This window comes from Oculina patagonica, chromosome 11 (genome assembly GCF_052425735.1).
Source record: "Oculina patagonica isolate OP01 chromosome 11, crgOcupat, whole genome shotgun sequence".
NCBI classification, from domain to species: domain Eukaryota; kingdom Metazoa; phylum Cnidaria; class Anthozoa; order Scleractinia; family Oculinidae; genus Oculina; species Oculina patagonica.
In genome coordinates, this window is record NC_135768.1 from 22943512 (window position 1) to 22966149 (window position 22638).

General features: G+C 37.6%; 2 protein-coding genes across 3 annotated transcripts; both read right to left on the minus strand.

Moving 5' to 3' along the window:
- Positions 1 to 807: 807 nt before the first annotated feature.
- On the minus strand, positions 808 to 11703 carry LOC144629766 (uncharacterized). Its single transcript, XM_078487977.1, has 12 exons — positions 11385 to 11703; positions 9792 to 9830; positions 8908 to 9198; positions 8604 to 8675; positions 5990 to 6753; positions 5682 to 5768; positions 4636 to 4761; positions 3169 to 3298; positions 2702 to 2775; positions 2412 to 2524; positions 1717 to 1878; positions 808 to 892 (listed from the first exon to the last, which is right to left on the minus strand). The coding sequence occupies exons 1-12, from the start codon at positions 11632 to 11634 to the stop codon at positions 808 to 810; spliced, it is 2193 nt and encodes a 730-aa protein (XP_078344103.1). The 5' UTR covers positions 11635 to 11703.
- A 1916-nt stretch (positions 11704 to 13619) lies between these two features.
- LOC144630701 (uncharacterized) lies at positions 13620 to 19092 on the minus strand. 2 transcript variants are annotated; one of them, XM_078489079.1, is made up of 4 exons: positions 18959 to 19092; positions 17685 to 18716; positions 15323 to 15443; positions 13620 to 14830 (listed from the first exon to the last, which is right to left on the minus strand). In XM_078489079.1, the coding sequence occupies exon 4, from the start codon at positions 14798 to 14800 to the stop codon at positions 13811 to 13813; it is 990 nt and encodes a 329-aa protein (XP_078345205.1). In that variant the 5' UTR covers positions 14801 to 14830; positions 15323 to 15443; positions 17685 to 18716; positions 18959 to 19092; the 3' UTR covers positions 13620 to 13810. The 2 variants fall into 2 exon arrangements, with proteins under 2 accessions (XP_078345205.1, XP_078345204.1); XM_078489078.1 differs by having other exon boundaries at positions 17685 to 19092.
- Between the last annotated feature and the right edge of the window lie 3546 nt (positions 19093 to 22638).

A 22638-nucleotide genomic window follows, 5' to 3' on the forward strand; every position in this document is an offset into this window, starting at 1 on the left:
TAACTCTGGTCACAGAGCTACTAATAACCATGCATTGGCTGTTTTTAGTTCAAAACAGTTTGTGATGCGATTCATTACAACCGAGAATTATTACAGTAAATATTACATTAAAATACCCCTGTCTGGTCGTGACATAAAAAAGGGCGAGTGAGTGAGAGCGATCCTCTTTGAATTAACGTTCAAAAGCCACAGTATATTCTTAGGGCCCATTTACATGGAAAGAGGATGATCCTAGCACAAGGATCATCCTACTTTCATGTAAAATGGAATGATCCTAGTGCTAGGATCATCCTAGTACTAGGATCATCCGAGCGCCATATGTTTTCAGCTTTCAGTTTACATGTGAATGGTTGCATTTGGCCCTAACGCTAGGATCATCCTAGCGCTAGGATCATCCCTCGTCTGAGATAGGATGATCCTAGCGCTAGGATGATCCTAGCACTAGGATCATTCCATTTTACATGAAAGTAGGATGATCCTTGTGCTAGGATCATCCTCTTTCCATGTAAATGGGCCCTAAAAAATTAGTTAAAAAGACTGACTTCGGCCACTTGAACTCATTAATTTTTGTGAAACACGACGCGGCGGCGTCCTCACCCATTTTGCTGCGTAGTAGTCAAGAAGTCGCTGTTATCACAGGCAAATTACTATATTATCATAGCCACGAAGTTCGCTATACTTTTAAAAAATCAAATATTATGCATGTTGCGCGTTATGTAGGCTGTAACGGATAAAACGTATCTATTACTACATTTTTGTACAACGGCTTCAGTGTTTCATTTGACTGGATTTATCAGCAGATCAGCTTCATGTCGCAGCTTCTTCTTCTGTAAAATTCACAAAAGGATCTGTCTGTAACAACTCAGCGGCAGATGGCCGAACATCCTTTGCACTAAAAGGTAAACAAAACAAAAAGAATTGTGCAATCCAGAAACTTCGGAAATCGGGGACACTAAATAATAATCTTATCAACCTAGTAAAATGGCCCAGCTCACAACGAGTCTCTCGTAGCTCAGTTGGTTAGAGCGCCCAACCGGTATCTGGGAGGCCATGGGTTCGATTCCCGTCGGGGACTCAGAATTTTTCTTTGTCCCATGCTCGAGTCATGTTGAACACTTCATCTTCATTATTTACTACTGAGCTTAAAAAAAATTTACCATCTTTATTATTTAAATACTGGTTTTCGGCGCGAGGATTTATGGGATAGCTCTTGGTGACTTAACTGATTTATGACTAGTCAATCCCAGAAATCTCAGTGCCGAAGGCTCGTACGCAGGATTGCCGAATTTTTTCGAGCGTCGACTCCTACACCAACACATGAAAGGGAAAGGAAAAGTCTGCATTCCATGTGTTCCACGCAGGCCGGAGCTTATCTCTACGTTTTTCCACCTTTCCCTGGATGGGATTCTAGTCCATCGCAGGGTTACCCCCGACATTAATTTAATTCGCCAGTACCCATTTATACAACTGGGTGGAGAGAAGCACTGTGAGAGTAAAGTGACTTGCCCAAGAACATCATGGAATGACCCCGGCCAAGACTCGAATCTGGACCTCATGATCTGGAGTCCAGCACAAAAACCATTAGGTCACCACGCCTCCCACAAATTTTTCAACATATAAGCTAGGGGAATTTGGTTCCAAATCCTGAAACAAAATATTCCCTTGTTGATGCTTTTATATATTCTAGAGAGAAATTAGATGTGGATCAGCACATACCATAGACATTTTTCTATAAATCCATAAGCTAGAGAAGAGCAGTCCCGTGGTGGCTGAACTTCAAGATTTACGATCTTATACATTCTTTGGACAAAATCCATATCTTCTTCCATTAAAGGCGGCTTAGTTGTCAGCATTTCTACCGCAGTACATCCAACACTCCTGTGTGTATCAAAAAAAGTGATAAAGATAAGAACGCTGTTAAGCCACAGTAATGGGAGGAGGAGGAGGGGAAACAAGAGGAGGAAGAGGTGGTGATGGTAGTGGTGCATGGGAGGAGGAGGAGGAGGAGGAGGAGGAGGAGGAGGAGGAGGAGGAGGAGAAGAAGGAAGAGAAGGGGGAAGAGGAATAGAAGAAGGAGAAGAAGGAAGTGGAGGAGGAGGTGGAGGAAGTGAAGGAGCAAGAGGAGGAGGAACAAGAGGAGAAAGAGGAGGTGATGTTGGTGGTGGTGGTGGTGGAGGAGGAGGAGGAGGAGGAGGAAGAATAATAGGAGAAGGAGAAGAAAGAAGTTGAGGGGAAGGTGGAGGAGAGGGGAGGGGCAAGAGGAGGAGGAGGCGGGGGTGGATGGCGAGGATGACGAAGGCAAAGAGGATGACAAAGAGGACGACAATTTTCAGATGTAAAATTTATAATCATCACGTAAGTTGCTTTAAAACTAGGAAGAGGTCTTTCACTAAAAGTATTATTATTGTTACCATATATCAGTGTTTCTTCCGAATGGTTTCTTGGCTAGTAACTCAGGACTCGTCCAGTGAAATGAAGCTACTGCATTGTTAGTCATCAGACCCCCAGTGGCAGTTTTCAGTTTCTGTGCAATTCAAAACATGATCAGTGACATTCTACTATACAGATATAAATATTACACTGTACATACAATTTAAATACACAAAAAAGTTACGGGTACAATATGTGAAATCTTGGCGGATGTTTCTAGTTTCGAAAAGGTGTTTATACAAAAATTGAAGAGAGTATTCAAAGCCCTTACATCCATGACTGTGCAGATTCCAAAGTCAGCAAGTTTTATATTCATTTGACGCTCATCCAATAAAACGTTTCCACCTGAAATAACAATAAAAATAATTGGCAGTTATATTATCCTTTTATATTGCAGAAGGACTACATTTGCTCCTGGATGTAAAATCCCTAGGAAAAGGGGCAATAAACTTTCTGAGGTTGGACAATTTTTCTAAGAGCTTTTTGTTCACTTTCACGTCTTCGAGCAGTGAAGCTGTTCAAATGCAACTGTACCCTTCACTTTGGACAAAGAAACAATTAAAGTAAATAAATTGTGGTACAGATGTTTTCAAACAAAAACAATGAGAAACAAAAAAAGTGAGGCTTCGAGTTTTATTGCAAGTGTTTTCAAGTAGTATTTTAAAGCTTAACATATTTTACATGCAATTAAAGTTTTTTATTCACACATTCTATTCAAGGAAAAAACTCAAATCTAACCTTTAATATCTTTGTGTATTATTCCTCTGTTGTGAAGAAAGTCAACTGCAGTGAGAATTTGCCTTGTGAACCTTCTGACCAAAGGCTCTTGAATGGGACCTTTGTGTCTCAACAACTCCTCTACTGAGCCCTAAAATGTATGCACCTCATTATCAGACGTTTTCGAGGAGAACCAAGTTTTTACTTAAAAAAAAAAACATGACAAAATCTAATTGTACAAAAAAATAGTGACAAACAAATGGTGTTACAGAAAAGTACTGTAAGCATTCAAATGAAATGAAGCCTTCATTTGAATGCTAACACACACATTTTGGTTTCATTCAAATTTAGTAAAACCAATGTTGTATAGCAATAAACAGTATTACACAAAAGTACTGCTTTCATTTGAATGGTCACACGCTAGCATTTCATCCAGACTTCAAAGTTAGAACCACCTTGTACATATGTACAGCATAATTAACAGTACCACATGAAAGTACAGCTCAATAGCTTTTATTTGAATGGTCACACACTAGGGTTTCATCCACAGACTTAAAAGTTAGCACCACCTTGTACAGCATAATAAACAGTACCACATGAAAGTACAGCTCAATAGCTTTCATTTCAATGGTCACCCACTATAATAATAATAATAATAATAATTTATACATTTATATAGCGCTAAAACTATAAATATTCTAAAGCGCTGTTTACTATAAGTAAAAATAATATAAAAATATAAAAATTAGAATGAACCTACATACAAATCAAACTAGAAACAGTGTGATTGAAACGTTAAAACGCTTAAACGCGAAATGCTTTCTTAAAAAGGAAAGTCTTCAATTGACTTTTAAAAGTCTCCACTGATGACGCTTTGCGAATGTCAACAGGAAGCTCATTCCACAGGGAGGGGCCTGCCTTGGCAAAGGCTCTATCCCCAAAAGTTTTCAGCATTGTCTTGGGGACAACTAGCATATCATGGCCATCGGAACGCAGGTTGTACCGACCAACAGGCTTGGCCTTCAAAAGGCCAGAGATGTAAGGCGGAGCTTTCGCATGAAGGGCCTTGTACACCAGTAGCAGTATCTTAAACGTCACCCGGTACCGAACAGGAAGCCAGTGTAGTCTACTTAAGATGGGAGTAATATGGTCAAATTTAGGGACCAAGCAGACCACACGTGCCGCGGCATTGAGAACCCTTTGTAGACGGTCATATTGGTATTGTGGGAGACCATAGAGTAAAGGGTTTCATCCACAGACTTAAAAGTTAGAACCACCTTGTACAGCATAATAAACAGTACCACATGAAAGTACTGCTTAAAAGCTTTCATTTCAATGGTCACACACTAGGGTTTCATCCACAGATTTAAAAGTTAGAACCACGGCTCAAGAGATGGATTATAAAAGATAGAAGTAAAAAGCTTAAAACCAACAACATTAAACCAGAGCCACTTTCATAATACCAAGGGCAAATTACTCAATAGTTACCCCTTCCATGTATTCCAAAAACAAACACAGAGTATTGTGACTTTTCTCTGCATAAAAGAACTCCACAATGTATTGGTGCTTCACAGCTGATAGAACTTTCACTTCCTTTGAGACTGCTTCTGTTTGCTAAAAGAAATAAAACATTACGTCACAGAAGTTACATTTACAGGTAAAAATGTGTACAATGTCACTGACCAGTAATACCTAGGGAATAACTAAAAATATCTAATACCCTGTTCTGTTTTACAAAATGTACATATAAGTCCCTCAAATCTCAGATGAAAGAATCCTTCTGGAAATACAGTTCCCTCAACCCCCCCCCCCCCCTCCTCGTCCGAAAAAGGCTGCCAAACAAGTTTTCCGAAGAAATACAAAGTACCAAGCCCAAGCCATATTATCAGAATTTTATGATAGCCCTCTCCATGCTTTACATGCATTGCATGTCTATAATACTGCAGCTAGTCAGCAACATGCTGCATGCATTGTGTGCTACCACTGACATAACAAAACCCACTCAGACACTAGATAACAGTACAGAAATATTAAAGAAACCTTGTGTGTGTTCCGCCTTATTTAATTTACAAATTAACTGCTAAAATACAGTCATGAACCTTGAACTGTTACAATTCCTGTAAAGGTCATGAACCCTACTGTAAGTACAACTGTATTTGCCAAAATAAATTTCTGACAATATTTAAAGAGGAAGCCACATCAGCTCTTAGCTGGTTGTCATATGGGTCCTCTATCCAGGTTGAACTGGAATTTGGAAATTAAATGTTGGTTTTTCAGGAGGGAGGAAAATGGGAGTACCCAAAGACAAACCCTATGAGTTAGAGGAAAAACCAACAACAAACTCAACCCACACATAACACCTGGCCGGAATCGAACCTGGACAACATTGGTGGGAGGTGAGCACCCTCAAGGCTGTGCGATCCACAAATAGTTGTAGTCACATATTTGCCATAAATTCTATTCAACAAATTTCTTCACCTGACATTGCAGGAAAGTAGTGTCTCATTTTATAACAGTTATTGATAAGCCTATACCTTTTGTGTTTCATGATGGTTTACTCCAAGGTCGCACATTTTAACTGCCATTCTCCTTCCTGTTTCTTTACTAATGCAAAGATAAACCTGTGAATTGAACAACAACCAATTGAAAACGTTTAGCAAGAGAACTAACTATTTAAGAGTTTAAATAATTGTGGATAAGATGGGAGTATTTTCCATGTGACAGTGTTACTGAGTTTAAGTTTATGTTCAATGATGAAGATTTTTTACATGTACATGTATGTTCAATCAAGAAGTCTTCAAAAGACCGCAGATTATATTGGAAAGAGAATGCACATTATCACCTTAGCAAAACCTCCAGATCCTAACTCTTTTACAGGCTCATATTTTTCAGGATCCAGAAAACGTCCCTCAAATGTTAGCTGTAGTCTCGGAGCAGACTGCACTGGAACGCTTGTTCTTATCCTAGTATCAGGACCATGATCTGTGAGATCCTGCCCAGCAGGGCGTCTTGCATTAGCGGATCCTTGCACTTGTCTTGGGTTAGCTTCTGGAGTTTCAGTTATTGTATCTGTTGACAAATTGTTTGGACCTGAGGGAGGTGGACCACTAGGATTTGGGGCAGCTGGAGCTGGCCTTGGAAGTGAGGGGTCTTCCATGGTAGGTCGAGAGACTGGAGTGGGATATGGAAGAGATGGGTCTGCAAGAGTTGGGGCCGCTGTAGGTATTTGATGTGAAGGAGCAGCTGCTGGTGGCGAAACAAGTGGATCCAAACGACCTGGAGCAGTCTGAGGAACAGGAGGGGCTTGATCTCTGAGATAAGCAGCTGTCGGTACAACTGGCCTTGAAACAGGCGGATTCCAATAACCAGCTGGAACAGGCTGATGCACTGAAAGGGCGGGATTTGGAGTAGCTGCTGCAGCTGGCAGATCCCAGCGACCTGAAGCAGCAGGTGGCATTGCAAAGGATGGATCTCTGACACTCGGAGCAGCAAAAGGCCTTTGTATGGATTCAGCTTGCTCTTGTGGTTGACGCTGCATACCAGTTGATAATGGCGGTAATGCAGAACCCACATCTTGTAAATTTGGAAAAGGTCTTCTTTGCTCTGCTGTGGATTAATAATATTTGATTTCTTTCTTGATGATATTGTTCCAAATTGAAATGGGGAATAAAAAATTAAGCTGATATCATTACCAACAAAGACAGTTAGCAAGGGCCAAGGAACCGACTAACCAACCTATCAATCAATCAATCAATCAATCAATCAATCAATAATCAATATCAATAAATCAATCAATCAATCAGAGTATTTTGTTGCATTGGTATCCATTTATTTATTTTCCAGAGTAGAGTGAGACACTGTTAAGTTGCTTTTTTAAGACCTCAACACAGGACTAAAATCTAGACCACTTGATATGAGCATGCTGAATAAACTCTGTGCAAGCCTTCTGATCAATAGGGTGCGATAAAAAAATGCAAATTGTGCAATATTTTCAGGGCAGCTAATGTGATTAAAAGGCCAATTATGTGATAAATAATGTAAATTATGAGATTTTTTTCTGAGGAATTTTAAGCTTGTTTTACAAGGTTTCAGGAGATGAAAATCCATTTTGTGCATTTCAAAAAGGAATAAGAGTATAAAGGAACGATAAATATCTGTATTGGAATGAAATAGATTATTTTCTCCTCATTTGCGTTTGTTCCAAATGTCAAATGGCTTTCAGTGTACACTACATGAGGGGGGGGTGTTGTGCGGGGGGGGGCGGGGCCCCCCTTAGTAGAACGTTGAAGACTTTTGGTGACATTTATATGAAGTGTGACTGAATTAATGAAGGCGTATGTGTTAACGTACAGTATCGAACAATCTACAATGTTTTTTATTTCATGAAAGGATTTAAACATTCTGAATTCTGCCATTTTGCCTTGTAAACTTCAGTACATACAAGAAAGCAAAGATAGAAAGCAAATTTATTTAATGTGTGAATTTTGTTATGCCTAAGTTGAAACTGAAAAAGGAACTTGCCTGCCCGAAGCTGCCAGAGAAATTTTGTTCAATTGGAAACCACATCAGAGGTTTTCCAAGGTTTTTTGACAGGTAAACCACCTTGAAACAATGTTGAAATTGTAGCAAGTATTTCTTTTTCCTTCTCTCAAATTGTGCGATTTTGTACGAATTATGCGATTTTTGATAAATTAAATGCGAAAATGTGCGATTTGAGGTCTATTGCGCGAAATCGTACAATCGCATAATATCAGAAGGTCTGTCTGTAACCTCAGAGCAGAACTTCATAATAATACAATTAACTAACCAAGAAATCTCTTTCCCTGGCCTTCACAACTACAGGGTTACATATATACATGTACATGTACACTGTACGTACATAGATTACATGAACAGAATCATTTTGTAAATTATGTACTTCGACAATAAATGGTAGAGGTTTACAGCTGTAAATGTGTTATTTCAGAAAAATATTCATTCAACTCCCATGCAAGGGACTGTTTGGTTTGCATCCCCCACCCCTCTGGAAATTCTGGCCAGTTAAGCCCCATACTATTCTCTAAAAATCTTGGCTTTTGAAACTTTCCATTCCCTCAGAATTTCCAATGACCTTCCATAGGGTGAGTATGGATATTTTCTGGAACTGCACAATCTTAATAATTCACTCCTGTTTTGGTTGTTAACCCTTAAGCTCGAAGAGTGGCAAAAATCAAAGGTCTCCTCATAATATCAATACTGACAATCAAGAGAAATAGTTTGAGAATTAATAAAATCATTGCCAAAGGGAAATTGCTTTGATCTTTTTACAAATTCTCCTAACCTATACAATACAAAAAAGTATGGACATCAATCAGGAGAATTTGTATGTGGATATTAGAGCCAAAAGGGTTAACTCCAGGAAAAATACTTCTATCAATAACAGCCTTGAAGCAGCACACCAAAGTTTGGTCACAAACCTGTTTCAATTTGTCGCTGTTCATGTTCCACCGCAGCAGTGATCAGTTCTTGTTGTTCCCTTAATGCAAAATCTAAACAGAAATTGTACAAGTATGTTAACCAACTTGTACATGGGTATATATTATAACAACATTATTTTTATTTCCACGATAACGCCTGATGAATCATACATGTGAATTACAGCTGATTGAAGACATTTATTCCCTGTTTTGCAGCAACTAAGTGTAAAAGAAAGTTATGCAGCCTTCAAACAGATTAATAAACTATTTTAATTATAAATTAATTAATAAATTTAATGCTCACCTCTCACTTTTTCTGACAGGTCACGCCTTCCTATCTTCTCCAGGCCCTCTCTCAATGCATGCATCGTTGCATCATTAGTTCTCCTGTTCTTCCATTCGTCGAACATTGCCACACCTTTTTCTATAACACGGCGATGCTCTGAATCAATGTTCTTTATGACACCCTCTGACAGCCCAAGACGTCTGCCGAGCATTCGCCAGCTTGTACTCAGATCTTCTACAAGATCATGAACTAAACTGTCAGGAACAACACCATTGTACAGGCCGGTAGGTGCTGTTTCCCATGGTGTAGCTATAAATTAACGAAAAAGCAATAAGTGTCATAAGTTTGCAAGTAAATTTGCCTCCAGAGAGAACAAAATGTCATGCTTGTCAAATTTTCACTGAGGCAATCAAAAGTTTCTGACTGTGCATTTGCAAAATGATTTTAAAATCATTTAACTAGCATCATGGCTCAATGGTGCTTTAAGTAACTTCAGTGCCGTGATGTGTTACAATGACTGTCAGCCCAGCAAAATATTTTTGAGTAGTAGGCAAGATGGAAGAGGCAGAAAGTCTTTACAGCAAGTGCAAGAGGTTCTTGCTTACTAGGGAGGAGCAGGGACGTGCCCCCCAGAAATTTTTGAGTCATGTGTAAATAATTTATTAGGGGTGGCATTTGGTACACCTGAGACTTTGCAAGATGGCAAGACTAGCATCTTTTCTGCAAGCTTGAGACATTCTTCACCTTGTAAAAGGAAACAAGTGTCTGAGGTGGCATTGTAAAAAACAGACAGTGGTACCTGTAAAATTGGGCTAAAATTCTGTGAGATGCGTATGCCAGCCTGGTAACAGACCAATATAGGCTTGAAGAAATACTTTACTGTTGTTACAAGTTATACTTACTTGTTACTGCACCTTGGCCAAACTGAACATTTTGATCTCCTGAAAGGAAAAATATTTTTGCATTAGAATTTGCAAAATAAAAACAAGCTTTACTGTGCCTTTTGATAACATGCGAACTCTGTAGTATATGACTTTACCAACATTATAAACTGTTGCATTTTATTTGTCTGTCATTCACTTTTAATGGATTCAAAAGGTCACATCCATGTGCTGTGATTGGTAGATTTCTATCCATATTTGTTTCTTTTTTTGTGGTCCATTGATAGTCATTGTAAATATGATTGATGGCAGTGTACAACTTCAGAGAGCATGCATGACTTCTACGGATGTGGTACTGATCGAAATGCATAGTTATAGTGCTTTAATCTGGGCATTAGGCTTTTTCAATTAACTCTTAATCACTGGTCCTGGGGAAACAGTTGATTTTGTTTCCCAAGAATCTCTATCCAAATGCCTTGGGAAACGTTAGATTCAAGGGAAACAAAACTAACTGTTTCCGTCTGGACCAGTCATTGAGTGATTTGTTATATAGCGCAATGACGATATTTAATGAATGACCATCCTCGGCCAGAATTCGCAGGTAACAGTGCACTGTTACCCTCTGATGTCATAGATTTTGCAAATATATTACCCGCTTGGAGACCCTTGGTGGAAAACAGTTCTATTTAAAATTAGACTACGAGCCCGAGTTTTCTATGAGACAATAGTAAACGAGGCGCAGCTGAGTTGACTATCGCTCATAGAAAATGAGGGCGAGTAGTCTAGTAATTGTTTTAGTAGAAACTGTAAAGAATTGTTGTCTAATATTATTGTAGTCAAAAACCTACAATTTTATGTACTTTTAAGCCAAAAATCAAGAAAAATTGACCCTGTAAAGAGCAACATGCCCGCAATTGTGTTCTATCGGCGAATAGAAAACAATGGGAGAACCAATCAGATTCGCGGATTTCCAATATAACACGGCTGAGTTTCTACTAATTAATGTTTGATATCACATGATCTCCAAGTACATGTAGCAAATGAGACCCCAATATGCTCAGTGTTGGGGAAAAATTCCAGCAAATTAACAATAGGTATTGTTATATATATATGTATAGCACTGTACAGACACCTCTATATTATGAACAGTTCACTTGGTCCCGGGGAAACCAGAAACTAAATATAAATCAGTCTACCTATATAACACACCTCCAAAACACAGACACTCAGCTCAGCCCACTGGTTTCTGTATTAAGAAGGTTTGACTGTATTTAAACTTATATTTGGATTTCTAGCAAGATACCTCAGTGGCCACTTCTCACTTACTTTACTTTGCATATGTCAGAAATTTGTTAATCAGATTTAAGCTTATTACTTAGGCAAGTTTTTTTGAACTATACTTGCAGGCATGACACACAATATAGACCCCACAGTGACGAATATTAATGCAAAGTGGGCAATGAGAAAGATCATAGCTGCAATCGTGCAGAGTCAAGAAATGTATGAAATCAATAAAAACTACATGTACATGCGATATGTTTATGACAGTACATGCAGTAAAGTTTATTAACACTGATAACAACAACACATAGCTGAGAACATCAATATCCTTACCTTGTATTCCTAACAGTTTATTTCTCAAGTCATTCCTGTTGATAGCGATCAGTTTTGAAGCTAAGAAATCGCGGTTTTCCTCAGAAAGCATGTTCAGTTGTTCCAGGGCAGAGAAGAACTCGAATGGTCGAGTTATCTTCTCTGCTCTTCCAGCAGGGATAACCTCTCGGCAAAGAAATTTCAGCCCCTCAAGGTCTGAAGATGTCAAGCTATTGGATAGCTCCAGTAAAAGGCCTCTATAGCTATTCATTTTATCAGTGTATTTTGACTAAAACTGCCATTAAAACATCAAGACATTGAAGTCTGTGCAGTTTTTACGGGAAATGTCCCACTTTGAGCTCACGAAGCCTCATGGGAGGAATAACATTTACTTCCGCTTTTCTTCCGCTTCCGGTTTAACGTGTAGGTCTCAGGTCCTTCGCTGCTGTGATAGACCCAAATGACGTACTAACTCGATTTCTAACAGTTTCGGGTGCTGGTTTTTCCGGAGTATAATTTTCCCGAGTCTAGCAAAAACGTAAAGAGACGTGTATTTAATTTGCGAATCATGTGCGCAAAACAAGGAAATACTGGAAAAGTACAAAGGCCTGGTAAATCTAATAATTACAGATAGCATAAAAATCGAAACTTTGATAAATGTACTACGGCTTAGGGTGATTAATAAGATGAAGAAGGGACGGACCATTATTTTCCTGGAGGGAGGGGGAGGGATGAAAAATGTTGAAAAAAAATGTTTGCGGGACCTAAAAAGACAAAATAAAATGCTTGCAAACACGATATGTATAAAAAAAAATAGTTTGCATTTCGAAAAAAAATGTTTGCAGAAGTGCATAAATTTAAAAGCAAAGTTTGCAGAGGAAAATTTTTTATACCTCCTTCCAGGGAAATAATGTTAAAGGATTTCATCTCTGTTTTACTGAAACTTTACCGTTCAGTTTTACCAGGAACGGCGTTAAAGAAGGAATTCGATATAACGGGGTACCACTATATCAAAAGATATAGCTGTACCACAAACAAAAGGGAGAACAAATACTAAAGTTTAAAGGAACTGTGTATGAACGTTTAACGACAGTAAAGAGATGAACGTCAATAACAGGTTTCTTGGCAAACAGCCCCCCCCCCCCCCTCCATGTATTAATTTCAGTTTTGCCTGATGTTTTGAGAACTAATTTACATTAATTCTCAAAACACTCATTACTCTGGTGGTTTTGGGCGAGCTGCATTCAAGGGGAGGAGGGTGAGCCTTCGGTTTGGCTCCACCCCGGTGCTGTGGTATTGCCTTTTTCGGTAAACAATGTGCGGATCACGTAGGATTTTAATGAACAGTAAATAGTAGATCAGAGTTTAAAGAAGCGATATCTTTCTTGTTTTCTTTCTTTTTTTCCGGGGGGTACTCCCTATTATGGCCTATACGGGGAGGCTCCGCCCGAAAGGGGTACCTTTTTCAGGCTTAAGGTATATGAAAGGGTAGGGATTTCACAAGTTTAGGTATATGAAAGGGTATGGAAATCTGTCGTTTAAGTATTTAAAAGGGCCTTTAATTAAAATATTTCGAACAGACGCAATTTACGGCTGTATTATTTTAATTTATTAAGCGCTACATGAAAATAGCAAGAAAACGTCCTGTTCTAATTCTATGCCATGTCTTTTAGGTATATGAAAGGGGTACCTTTTTTCAGTAATAGGTATACGAAAGGGGTACAATTTCTGTCAAAAATGGTATATAAAAGGGTAAGGGGTCAGAGCTCGGGGCGGAGCCTCCCCGTATAAAACTTTTTTGAGTGCCCCCCCCCCCCCCGGGGTTTTCGTCTGTCGGCTACCACTGACATTTACCAACAGGAAACAAGTTAAGTTAAAAATCCATACCATTGAAAAGAGCTGTCTAAAAAGAGCGTCTTATCCTACTCACTACTACATGTAATACTTTCGATACTTACAAAAAAATTTTAACTTTTTTTTCAAAAGTTAAATGTTCTATTTACAGAACTGAATACGGAAAAATAAAACCAGCTTAAAAAGTCTGCGTTGCTGCACAGAAAAAAAAAAAACAATGTCTTGCCCATAGCTTACTCCTGCGCATGCTACGTAGGGTATACTAATTTAAAGCTATACAATCTGTAAAGTTATTTCATTAAATGCATTTAAAAAGTCATTGGTTCTCTTTTCATTATTCTTTTATGCTTTACGTATATCTATATTTGTTTTATTTTTTATTTTTCTTTTATACTTTTGTTCACTTATACTCGCTTGTACTCGTGTAATACCAATACGTTGGCACCATTTGACAAGTAAAACCAGTTTAATAAATTGATAGAGAGATCACGCGTCACGTTCTTTGGCAGACAGCAAACATTTTCTTTCACTTGATTCCTGTTCTTTTTTCCTCTAATTTGTAGATTACCCCATCAGAAATTTAGAAAAATTTGTCATGAAATCAATAACAAACACGAAACTAAAACACCTAACGCAAAACTAAAAAACAAACGTGAATCGATTTTACAGCGGAAGGTTTTGTAACTGACCCACATGACCCAAAATAACAACAAGAGAAATAAATAAACTGACCACACACCGAACCAAAACTGAGGTGCTAATATTATTATCGATCCTATTATTACAGCAATTATTCCATGCACAATCGCTCGCAAACACTTATCAAGCTCAGACAATATCATAGCTAAAACGACTGCAAGTGCTGCATATGATATTACTACCAAGACATGCTTCTTCCAATCGTTATAACCCTTTTCATCCATGAGATTATTCTCTGTGGACCAATCAACTGCCACTCGGCCCATTAATACTAACAAGCAAGATTCATATTCAACTTGTAGTTCCTTCCGTTTCTGGTGATAATGAACGGGGTATACAGGGTTTTCCTTTAATTGGAAGAAGTAGTCGATATATTTAGTTGTGATTTGATCAATAACATCACAACTTTCTTCTGTTGTAAGTTTCTCATTGTTTTCCTCCCGAAAAAAGAACCCCTTAGTTTCCTCTTTAACTGTGATATTATGAAAAACATCTCTAAATTTCGGAATTAAAAAATTGGAAAATAAACGATAATGCTCATCGTGTTGCTTGGCTATATTTCTTCGATCACCCTTTACTGTGCCTTGTTGTCCATAAGTATCCTGTCTGTCTTGTGTTGGGGTTGCCTGGTTGCTGGATAACAGCTTGTTTAAGACCAGGTCTAACAAGCTACGTAGAAATCTCTTATCTAAACGTTCGCTTATTCTATTTTCACGAGGAGCTACATTCTTCCTAACTTCTGTTACACAATTTGTCAGTAATGTTTTAATTTCATAAGTGTTAGAATCTTTAAATAGTTCGTTAACTTTAGAAGTAAGACAATCCTCAAACTCATTTGGAGTGAGTCCTCGTTTGTTAAAGATGAACGGCTTGGCTGGCTGCATCAGGAGCTGATTTAATCGCTTGTTCTTTAACTGTAAATGTAAGATATGAGTGAAAGATAGTGAACGTTATGGGATATCGGCAAATATATGGCTAGCAAGTTAATTTTGTTATCTGTCATGCGAACTGATTGTTTTAGTCCAGCAAAGTGCTTCGTAAACAACAAATTTCTTTAAGATGTAGGTATTAAAATGCGTACCGTTAAAAAATTTGTTCAATAATGAATCTTGCAGCTCAAACTTGCAGAGTACTATCTGTTTTTAGCCAACTCGGCTTACGGCCTTGTCGGCAAAGTAACAGGCGATATTCTTAATTAATGACTTCCACTCGGATAAATAACCAATAGGACCAATAGCCTTCATGCGCGCTATATACATATCTCGACCGAGGTTTGGGGCAAGAGACGGAAGACGTTTCAAAAAGAAAAGCTTAAAAATTGCTTATTTTATGTAGGCCCTGTGCAAATTTACTCATCATGGTCTTATCGCGTATTTTAATGTGTTAACTAAAAAAGTATCATATACCTTTCTTCAAAGCAGCTGTCAAAGTTGAGGGGAACTCCTTTCCCCTGTTGAGTACGGGCCGCGCTATTGGTCGACTACCACACGGCATTCATACAGATTACCTTCAGTCGGTATTAAAGTTCTAAGATGTTAACAGGGGAAATAATAAGTGTAATGTGAATCGAATATACCCTCGTTCACAGACGTTTTTAGGGGATTCGAAGGAGATGGAGTGCAGAACTAAGACGACAGCGAGCCTATTAAATTACTGGTAACTAGAAGATGATACTAGAAAGAATCAAAAGAGAAAAGAAAATTTCTTAACAACTTTTGAATAACTTTGTTTTAAACTTTTTTTACAATGTTAATAGTAACGTGACAATTGTGATTTATGTATCTAAGCTGAAAGCGAGTTAATTGTGGTAATAGTCGTTCCTTTAGTTACAAGCTAACTCGATCAGTGGAATTGAACTAAAATAATATATGCCGGTGAACTTAAATGCTTCAAAGTAAGATGAAAACAATACATTGCGGACAAATTGAACAACTTTTTGTCCTTGAGGTTACACTAAAAATATTATTATTCCGGAAACGAAACGGAAAAACACCGGTTACAACACTGATCTACATTTTGCCGTGTGGGGAGTACGAGAAGGGCATTAGGCAATTGATTACACTTAAACTAAGTAAAAGATATGGTTCTTCTAGCGTATGTGGAAGGATTTTCCACAACTGTGCCTCGCTATGGCAGAGTCGACTTCATTCCTTCGCAGACGTTTTTAGGGGATTCAAAGAAAATGGAGTGCAGAACTAATTGTATCACTGAAATAATAAAACACGACAGCGAGCCTACAGGACAGAAAACCAAGTTAAGTGCTTCAGAGAAGCTGGTTTTAAAATATTTTGCCGACTTAAACCCAGAAAATTAAATGACAGCTAACTTTGCATTGTTAGGTTTTAAGCGATTTCAATAAAGAGATTTAAGGGCCTGTTTACACGTTTACCCTTGGCGAGCCAACTTTCAGGGCCCGCGCAGCAAAAATTTGAGTGAGGGGAGTGAGCCAGTTGGGAGTTCCGGGGCCATGTCCCCCCCCCCCCCCCCCCACTTCCCCAGCGTTAAATGTGGATTTTTTTTTTATTTTTCTAAGATACCGGAAAATGCATTTGGAATACAAATAAATTCAAACGTTCAGCGCTTAAAAAATGTTGCACTGAAAGAATCGCTTTTCCACAAAACTTAAGCTACACAAAGACAAGACCTTTACTCACCATGCTGAATTATCGGTAACTATAAGATAATACCAGACGAATAAAAAGAGAAAAGACATTTACTTTCAAATTGTGGTAATAGTAATTGCTGTTACTTTAGTTACAAGCTAACTCAGTGGAATTTGAAGTAAAAATAATATATGTAAACTGAAATGCTTCAAGGTAAGATGAAAACAATGCATTGCGGAAAAATGAACACGTTTTTGTCCTTGCGGTTACACTGAAAATTATTATTCCGGAAACGAAAGGGAAAAAACACCAGTTACAATCACTGATCTACATGTTTGTAGTGTGGGGAGTACGAGGGGGGGGGGGGGGCATTAGGCAATTAATTACACTTTTAAACTGAGTAAAAGATCTGGTCCTTCTGGCGTTACGTGGAAGGCTTTTCCACATCTGTGCCCCATTGTAGCAGAGACTTCGTTTTGGGAAACGGGGGCTTGGGTAGAGCTAACTTATTCACCTTGTCTCTTTGATCGCGTTCTGTGCTGAATGGTATTAAACATGCCTTTGTAAACCTTGCACGTTTGTTGCGGTAATGTTTTTGCATCATTTATCATTTATTCTTGATAAATTAAAGACTTCTACTACTATATTATGAATAAGTTGTAATAACAGAAGAGGTATAGAAAGCTCAATCCGAGACTTAAGGAGACGGCGAGATCCTTGTTTTAAGATTCTATACCGAAACGTTACGGTTAATAGACTTAATAGAATTTCCGCGTCCGAGAGTCGCATGTAGCGCGGCCATGTGCCATATTATTCAAACACTGAACAAACAACAACGTGCACGTGGTAAAAAACTCCGATACGCCTAGACGGAGGCTCCCAAATTTTGAGATTACAAGAAGCGTATAATTCCAATTAATTTCGAGATTTCGAGACTTCAGTTAAAAAGACGAGATTTCGAGACTTGGCCAAAGCTTAATCAGGTCTCCATTCTGTACCTAACAAAGGGAGTCTATACCTAATATAGAGAGTCTATGACAGTAACGTACCTTGAATTGATAAAGTAGTTTGGAAAGTCACGCCGATCTATTCGATAGAATCTAGGCATTAATTATTACATACTAATCGTGCAAATATTCTAAACACAGAAATGTTATTTGCATACCTTTCTTCCAAGTAGCTGTCGACTCTGATCGTTCTAAAATAGCTTAAAATGAAGCCTTCTTTCACTTTTTGAGTTTTTTAAACAACCGAACTTAGGCCAACCTAGAGCCTGATAGTCTTAATTTCACCACAGCGCAGAGGAGTCTTTTTGACTTTGAACTTGGCCACGTGCGGAAGTAGTTGATTACGGTGACGTCAGGGCGAACAAAGCGTGGAAAATCGAAGCCTCTGGAAAATACAACTGAACCGTTCTCAAGCGCTTTTTCCGTTTTCCAGCTTCAAAACAGAGGCCTCCCGCTTCAAATTTAAAACATTGCAAATAACGAGAATTGCATGAGAATAGGATCCTTACAGAAGAGAGAGTTAAAGGGACATGGTCAGCGTTGTCACAAATGTCTTTTTTTCTGATTATTTCCAAATTGATGGAAACCTCAAAAAATAGTTGTGTAATGTTGAAAAACAACACAGGAGCAATCAAAACCCGAAAATAACCAAGGATGGTTTCGTCTGACGAAGATTAAGACGAATTACGGCTGAAAAACTTGAAAAACTTGCCATTTTTTTTTCATAGATGAGTTTTCCTTGACTGAGCTCCTTTAAAATTAGAACGGAGAGGTTCTTCAAGACATTTTTTCACTCTTAAATGTGGTACATGTATAACGATCTTTCTTCAAGTAACTGATTTCTGGCCTGTACGCAAACGAAACGAAACCACAGACATTTGCTTACGGTTAGCTTTTACTACGGTTTGCTTTTATATATTTGTTGGGAAAGTTTCGTTTCTTTCGTTTCGTTCCGGGTTTTGTACGTGCCCTGATTTCGGACTTAATGGAACACCCCATCGCCCCTGAAAAGAAAGGCGTGAATAAATTCGCATATTGACACTTGTCTCCATACCTGCTGCTATTAAAAAACCGAATGTACTCAAATAAGCGCTGTGGCGCTTATAAATTTGGTACATTCGTCTTTCAGGGTCTGGTAAATTTCGGGTACATGCTTCGCATAGAAGCACTCCGTAGCTGTACACATCGATCTATAAAAGACAACATTCCATATTAAACGTTTTGTAACACAAACAGCAATGGATAAAAAAATACAGTAACTGACCTCTATTTGCCTCACTTATTAACACCATTCCTAGATTAATCGTATTGGGTAGTGGAAAAAGTTCCCTGATAACTAAATTCACTAGAAATATATTTCAAAGGAGATTTCAACAGACGAAAGAGCATCCTAAGCCTGAAAACTAAACATGGTATTTCAAAAATCATTTACTTGCGTTGTCTTAATCCCCGTGCCCATACAAGTCATAGCTTATTTATTTAGTGTTATCTGTTACTAAGTACGAACGAGTTTGGCTTTGTCTTCTGAATCCTAATTCTGCTCTAGGAAGATAGGGTCAGTGACTAGTTTTCTCCACTCTGTTTCGTCCGAGGTACCCACAGGTAAACACGAGTGGACAGGTGAAAGCGTTTCACGTTTGGTTACTTTCCACTAGTACAAGTTAATCAGTAAAACAACAAAAGAGTTCAGCGTTTTTTTAACTAGTTTTATTAGTGCAAATTGTTATGCAAAACGTTCGTCGTTCAAAAAAACCTCAACTTTTTATGGTTTAACACCAAGAAAAGCAACCAAAAGCCTTAAGATAAACACAACTCACGGACAGCATCTATGTTTTTTTCAACACGATATTCTACTGTTTTTGGAGTAAAATCACATAAAATGTTCTGAGCATTTTGCATGGATGTCTATTTTAATTCACAATAAATTTGGCTACCTTGTCACTCTGGTGCGTTATGTGAGGTCTTGCACCAAGCTACTTCAACTTTCTCCAAGAACCCTAAGCTCCCCTAGCAATATACTCGTGTTACAACGTCACGTCACACAAGGTCAAAAAAGAAATAAACCAAAACTATCTTTGAGACTATTACAATTCCAGCATCAATAACCGTAATGAGATTTAAGCAACCATTTATCGGCATAGATTAATGTGTTGAAGCGAGTTTTCTTGGGGAAACTAGCGACTCTACTCCAACACTCAAAGCCAAATCATGATATCAAGAATTTGCTGGATCTTCTTTAATGTGATACACTAGTCTCTGGTTTTACAATTCTTTCTCTGACGTTTTACAGTTGTTCGATTCTTTTTGTAAGCTAATTTTACAAGGAGTTTTCTCATAGTTTACATCAATGCTAATTTTAGCTAGGTTAGCACGTCCAGGCTAGAATTTCCAGGCTCAGAACCAATGAAGGGTAGCGGTGGTTACATCAGAAAATCTTAAGTAATATAATTAGAGAAGTTTTAAGCTAGCGGATTGGCTATAACGGTGAATAGCTAATGAGCTCGAAAAGAAGGCAGATTTGGGCTAGGTCGAAACCAATTGCAAGCGAAGCGTACGAAGTTTTTTTTTCATAGCCCTGCTAACTGAAGCGAAGGGCGTAGGCGACTAAAATAACAGGTGGAAAAACTAAAACTAACAAGCGTTCGAAATATTAGCGAGTGACAACTGATCGGATATCCCGCATTGGTTCTGGCCATTGGAAAGTTCAAATTATTTTTACTGGAAATCCTATTTACAACAGATATTCATTATAGCTAAAAGTCTTTATAGAGGTTTACATCAAGTTTACTAATGCGCTAAAAACAACAGGTAGCTTAACCATAGCAGGTGACCACAAGCGCTAACTAAGATACCAGCTTTTCTTTTTACCAACAATAAACCCTCAAAAATCGTAAGATGATATTCCAAAACAATAAATTATATTTCCCAAACAAAATCCCCGATACCACAATAAGTTAAACAAGATAATATTAAAATATTTATAGCTTGCAATGTCATCAATGCTCTACAATCCTTATATGACAAGCATGCACCATTAAAAAAACTATCAAGCAAAAAGATGAAACAGTCAGCGAAACCTTGGCTATCAAATGCTATTCTTAACTCTATAAAACGAAGGGAACAGCTGTTCAAGACTCATTTCCTTAGTAAAGACCTCAATAAAGTAAAATTTTATAAAACATATAACAATAAATTAAACCGAGTTAAAGATGTAGCCAAAAAAAGGTATTTTCAAGAACAATTTAAATTAAATAGCGAAAATTTAAAAACAACCTGGAAATTGATCGGAATGATAGTAAACAATAAAAGAAATTGTGGACAACCTCGAATCACAAAATTAGTTCATAAAAATAGATCTTATACTGAAAAGGCTGATATTGCACGTCAACTAAATTCACATTTCACAAATGTCGGTCGTGAACTTGCAGAAAAACTCCCAACGACTAATGAAAATGCTAATCAATACATTAAGCGTTCATTCCAAGATAGTTTTTCCTTCCGTAGTATTCTTGTGCATGAAGTCCACGATTTAATAATGGGAATAAATCTTAACAAGTCAACAATTGGAGTTCCGAAAAAATGCATTAAACTCGCTTCTGACCACATAAGTGAATGCCTAACATTCATTTTTAATCAATCTATACAACAAGGAATCGTACCTGATATTCTGAAAATTTCCAAGATTACGCCAGTAGACAAAGGAGGCGACATTACAGATCCTGCAAATTATCGTCCTATATCAACATTATCAACTTTTTCACAAATATTTGAAAAATGTATCTATAACCAGCTTATCAACTACATCGAAAAACATAAAATAATATTTGAATTCCAATTTGGGTTTAGAAAAGGACATTCAACTGCTCAAGCTATAACCGAAATCACAAATACGCTAAGGAAAGCGATTGACAATAAAAAAAAAAAAATATATATATATATATATACATGTGGTGTTTTCCTAGACTTCTCGAAAGCCTTTGATACTGTGAACCATATGATTCTGTTGAGTAAATTGGAAGCTTATGGAATAAGAGGGATTCCTTTAAGCTGGTTTCATAGCTATCTTTCAAACAGAAAACAGTATGTTGCATTGGGTGAGGTTGAATCTCCTAAGCAGACAATGCTATGTGGCATTCCACAAGGGAGCACTTTAGGACCTCTTTTGTTTTTAATATACATAAATGATGCCAAATTGCTCAGAAAAATTATGCTTCAAAATCTTTGCAGATGATACCAATGTGTTCGCTTCTGCAAAGGATCTAAAAACACTTGAACACTTAATGAACTCTGAACTAGTCAAAGTTAAAAAATGGTGCGATATTAACAAGTTGTCAATCAATTTGGGCAAAACAAACTTTATGATAATTAAATCGTCAAGAAAAAAAGATATGGAAATAAATCTTAACATAGGTAACAGTGATGGCTCCTCCAACTTACTCGAAAGAAAACAATGTATAAAATATCTAGGAGTCATGATTGACGAATCTTTAACTTGGAAATATCATATTGCATTTATATGTTCACGTATATCTCGAAATATCGGAATTATATCGAAATTAAGGCATTATCTTTCTATACAGCAATTAAAACAACTTTACTATAATTTAATTTACCCTTACATTTCATACAGTATTCTAGCATGGGGAAGTATATATAAGACACACATTAAGAAAATCCAAGTTAAGCAAAACCATGTTGTAAGACTAATGTTCTACTCCAAAACGTTTGGCAAAGAAACTGAAAGTGCCAAACCTTTGTTAAATCTACTTGACGTTCTGACAGTAGACAACATCTATCGTCTCGAAATATTGAAATTCGCTCATTCATGGCACAATGGCCTTCTCCCTAGAGTATTTGACGATATATTTAAATATGCTAGAAATATGCAAGGATACAACACAAGATATACAGCCAAACAGAATTTTTATAAGCATAGAGTAAACACTAATGTAGGAAAGCAATCCGTCACTTTCATGGCAATTGATATTTGGAAAGACCTTCCATCTTCTTCAAAAGACTTAAGTGTGTTAGCATTTCCCAAGCAAACAAAACGTTACCTCCTGTCAGAACAAAAACTAAATTGATTTTACATTAAACTAAGTTTGTAAATTC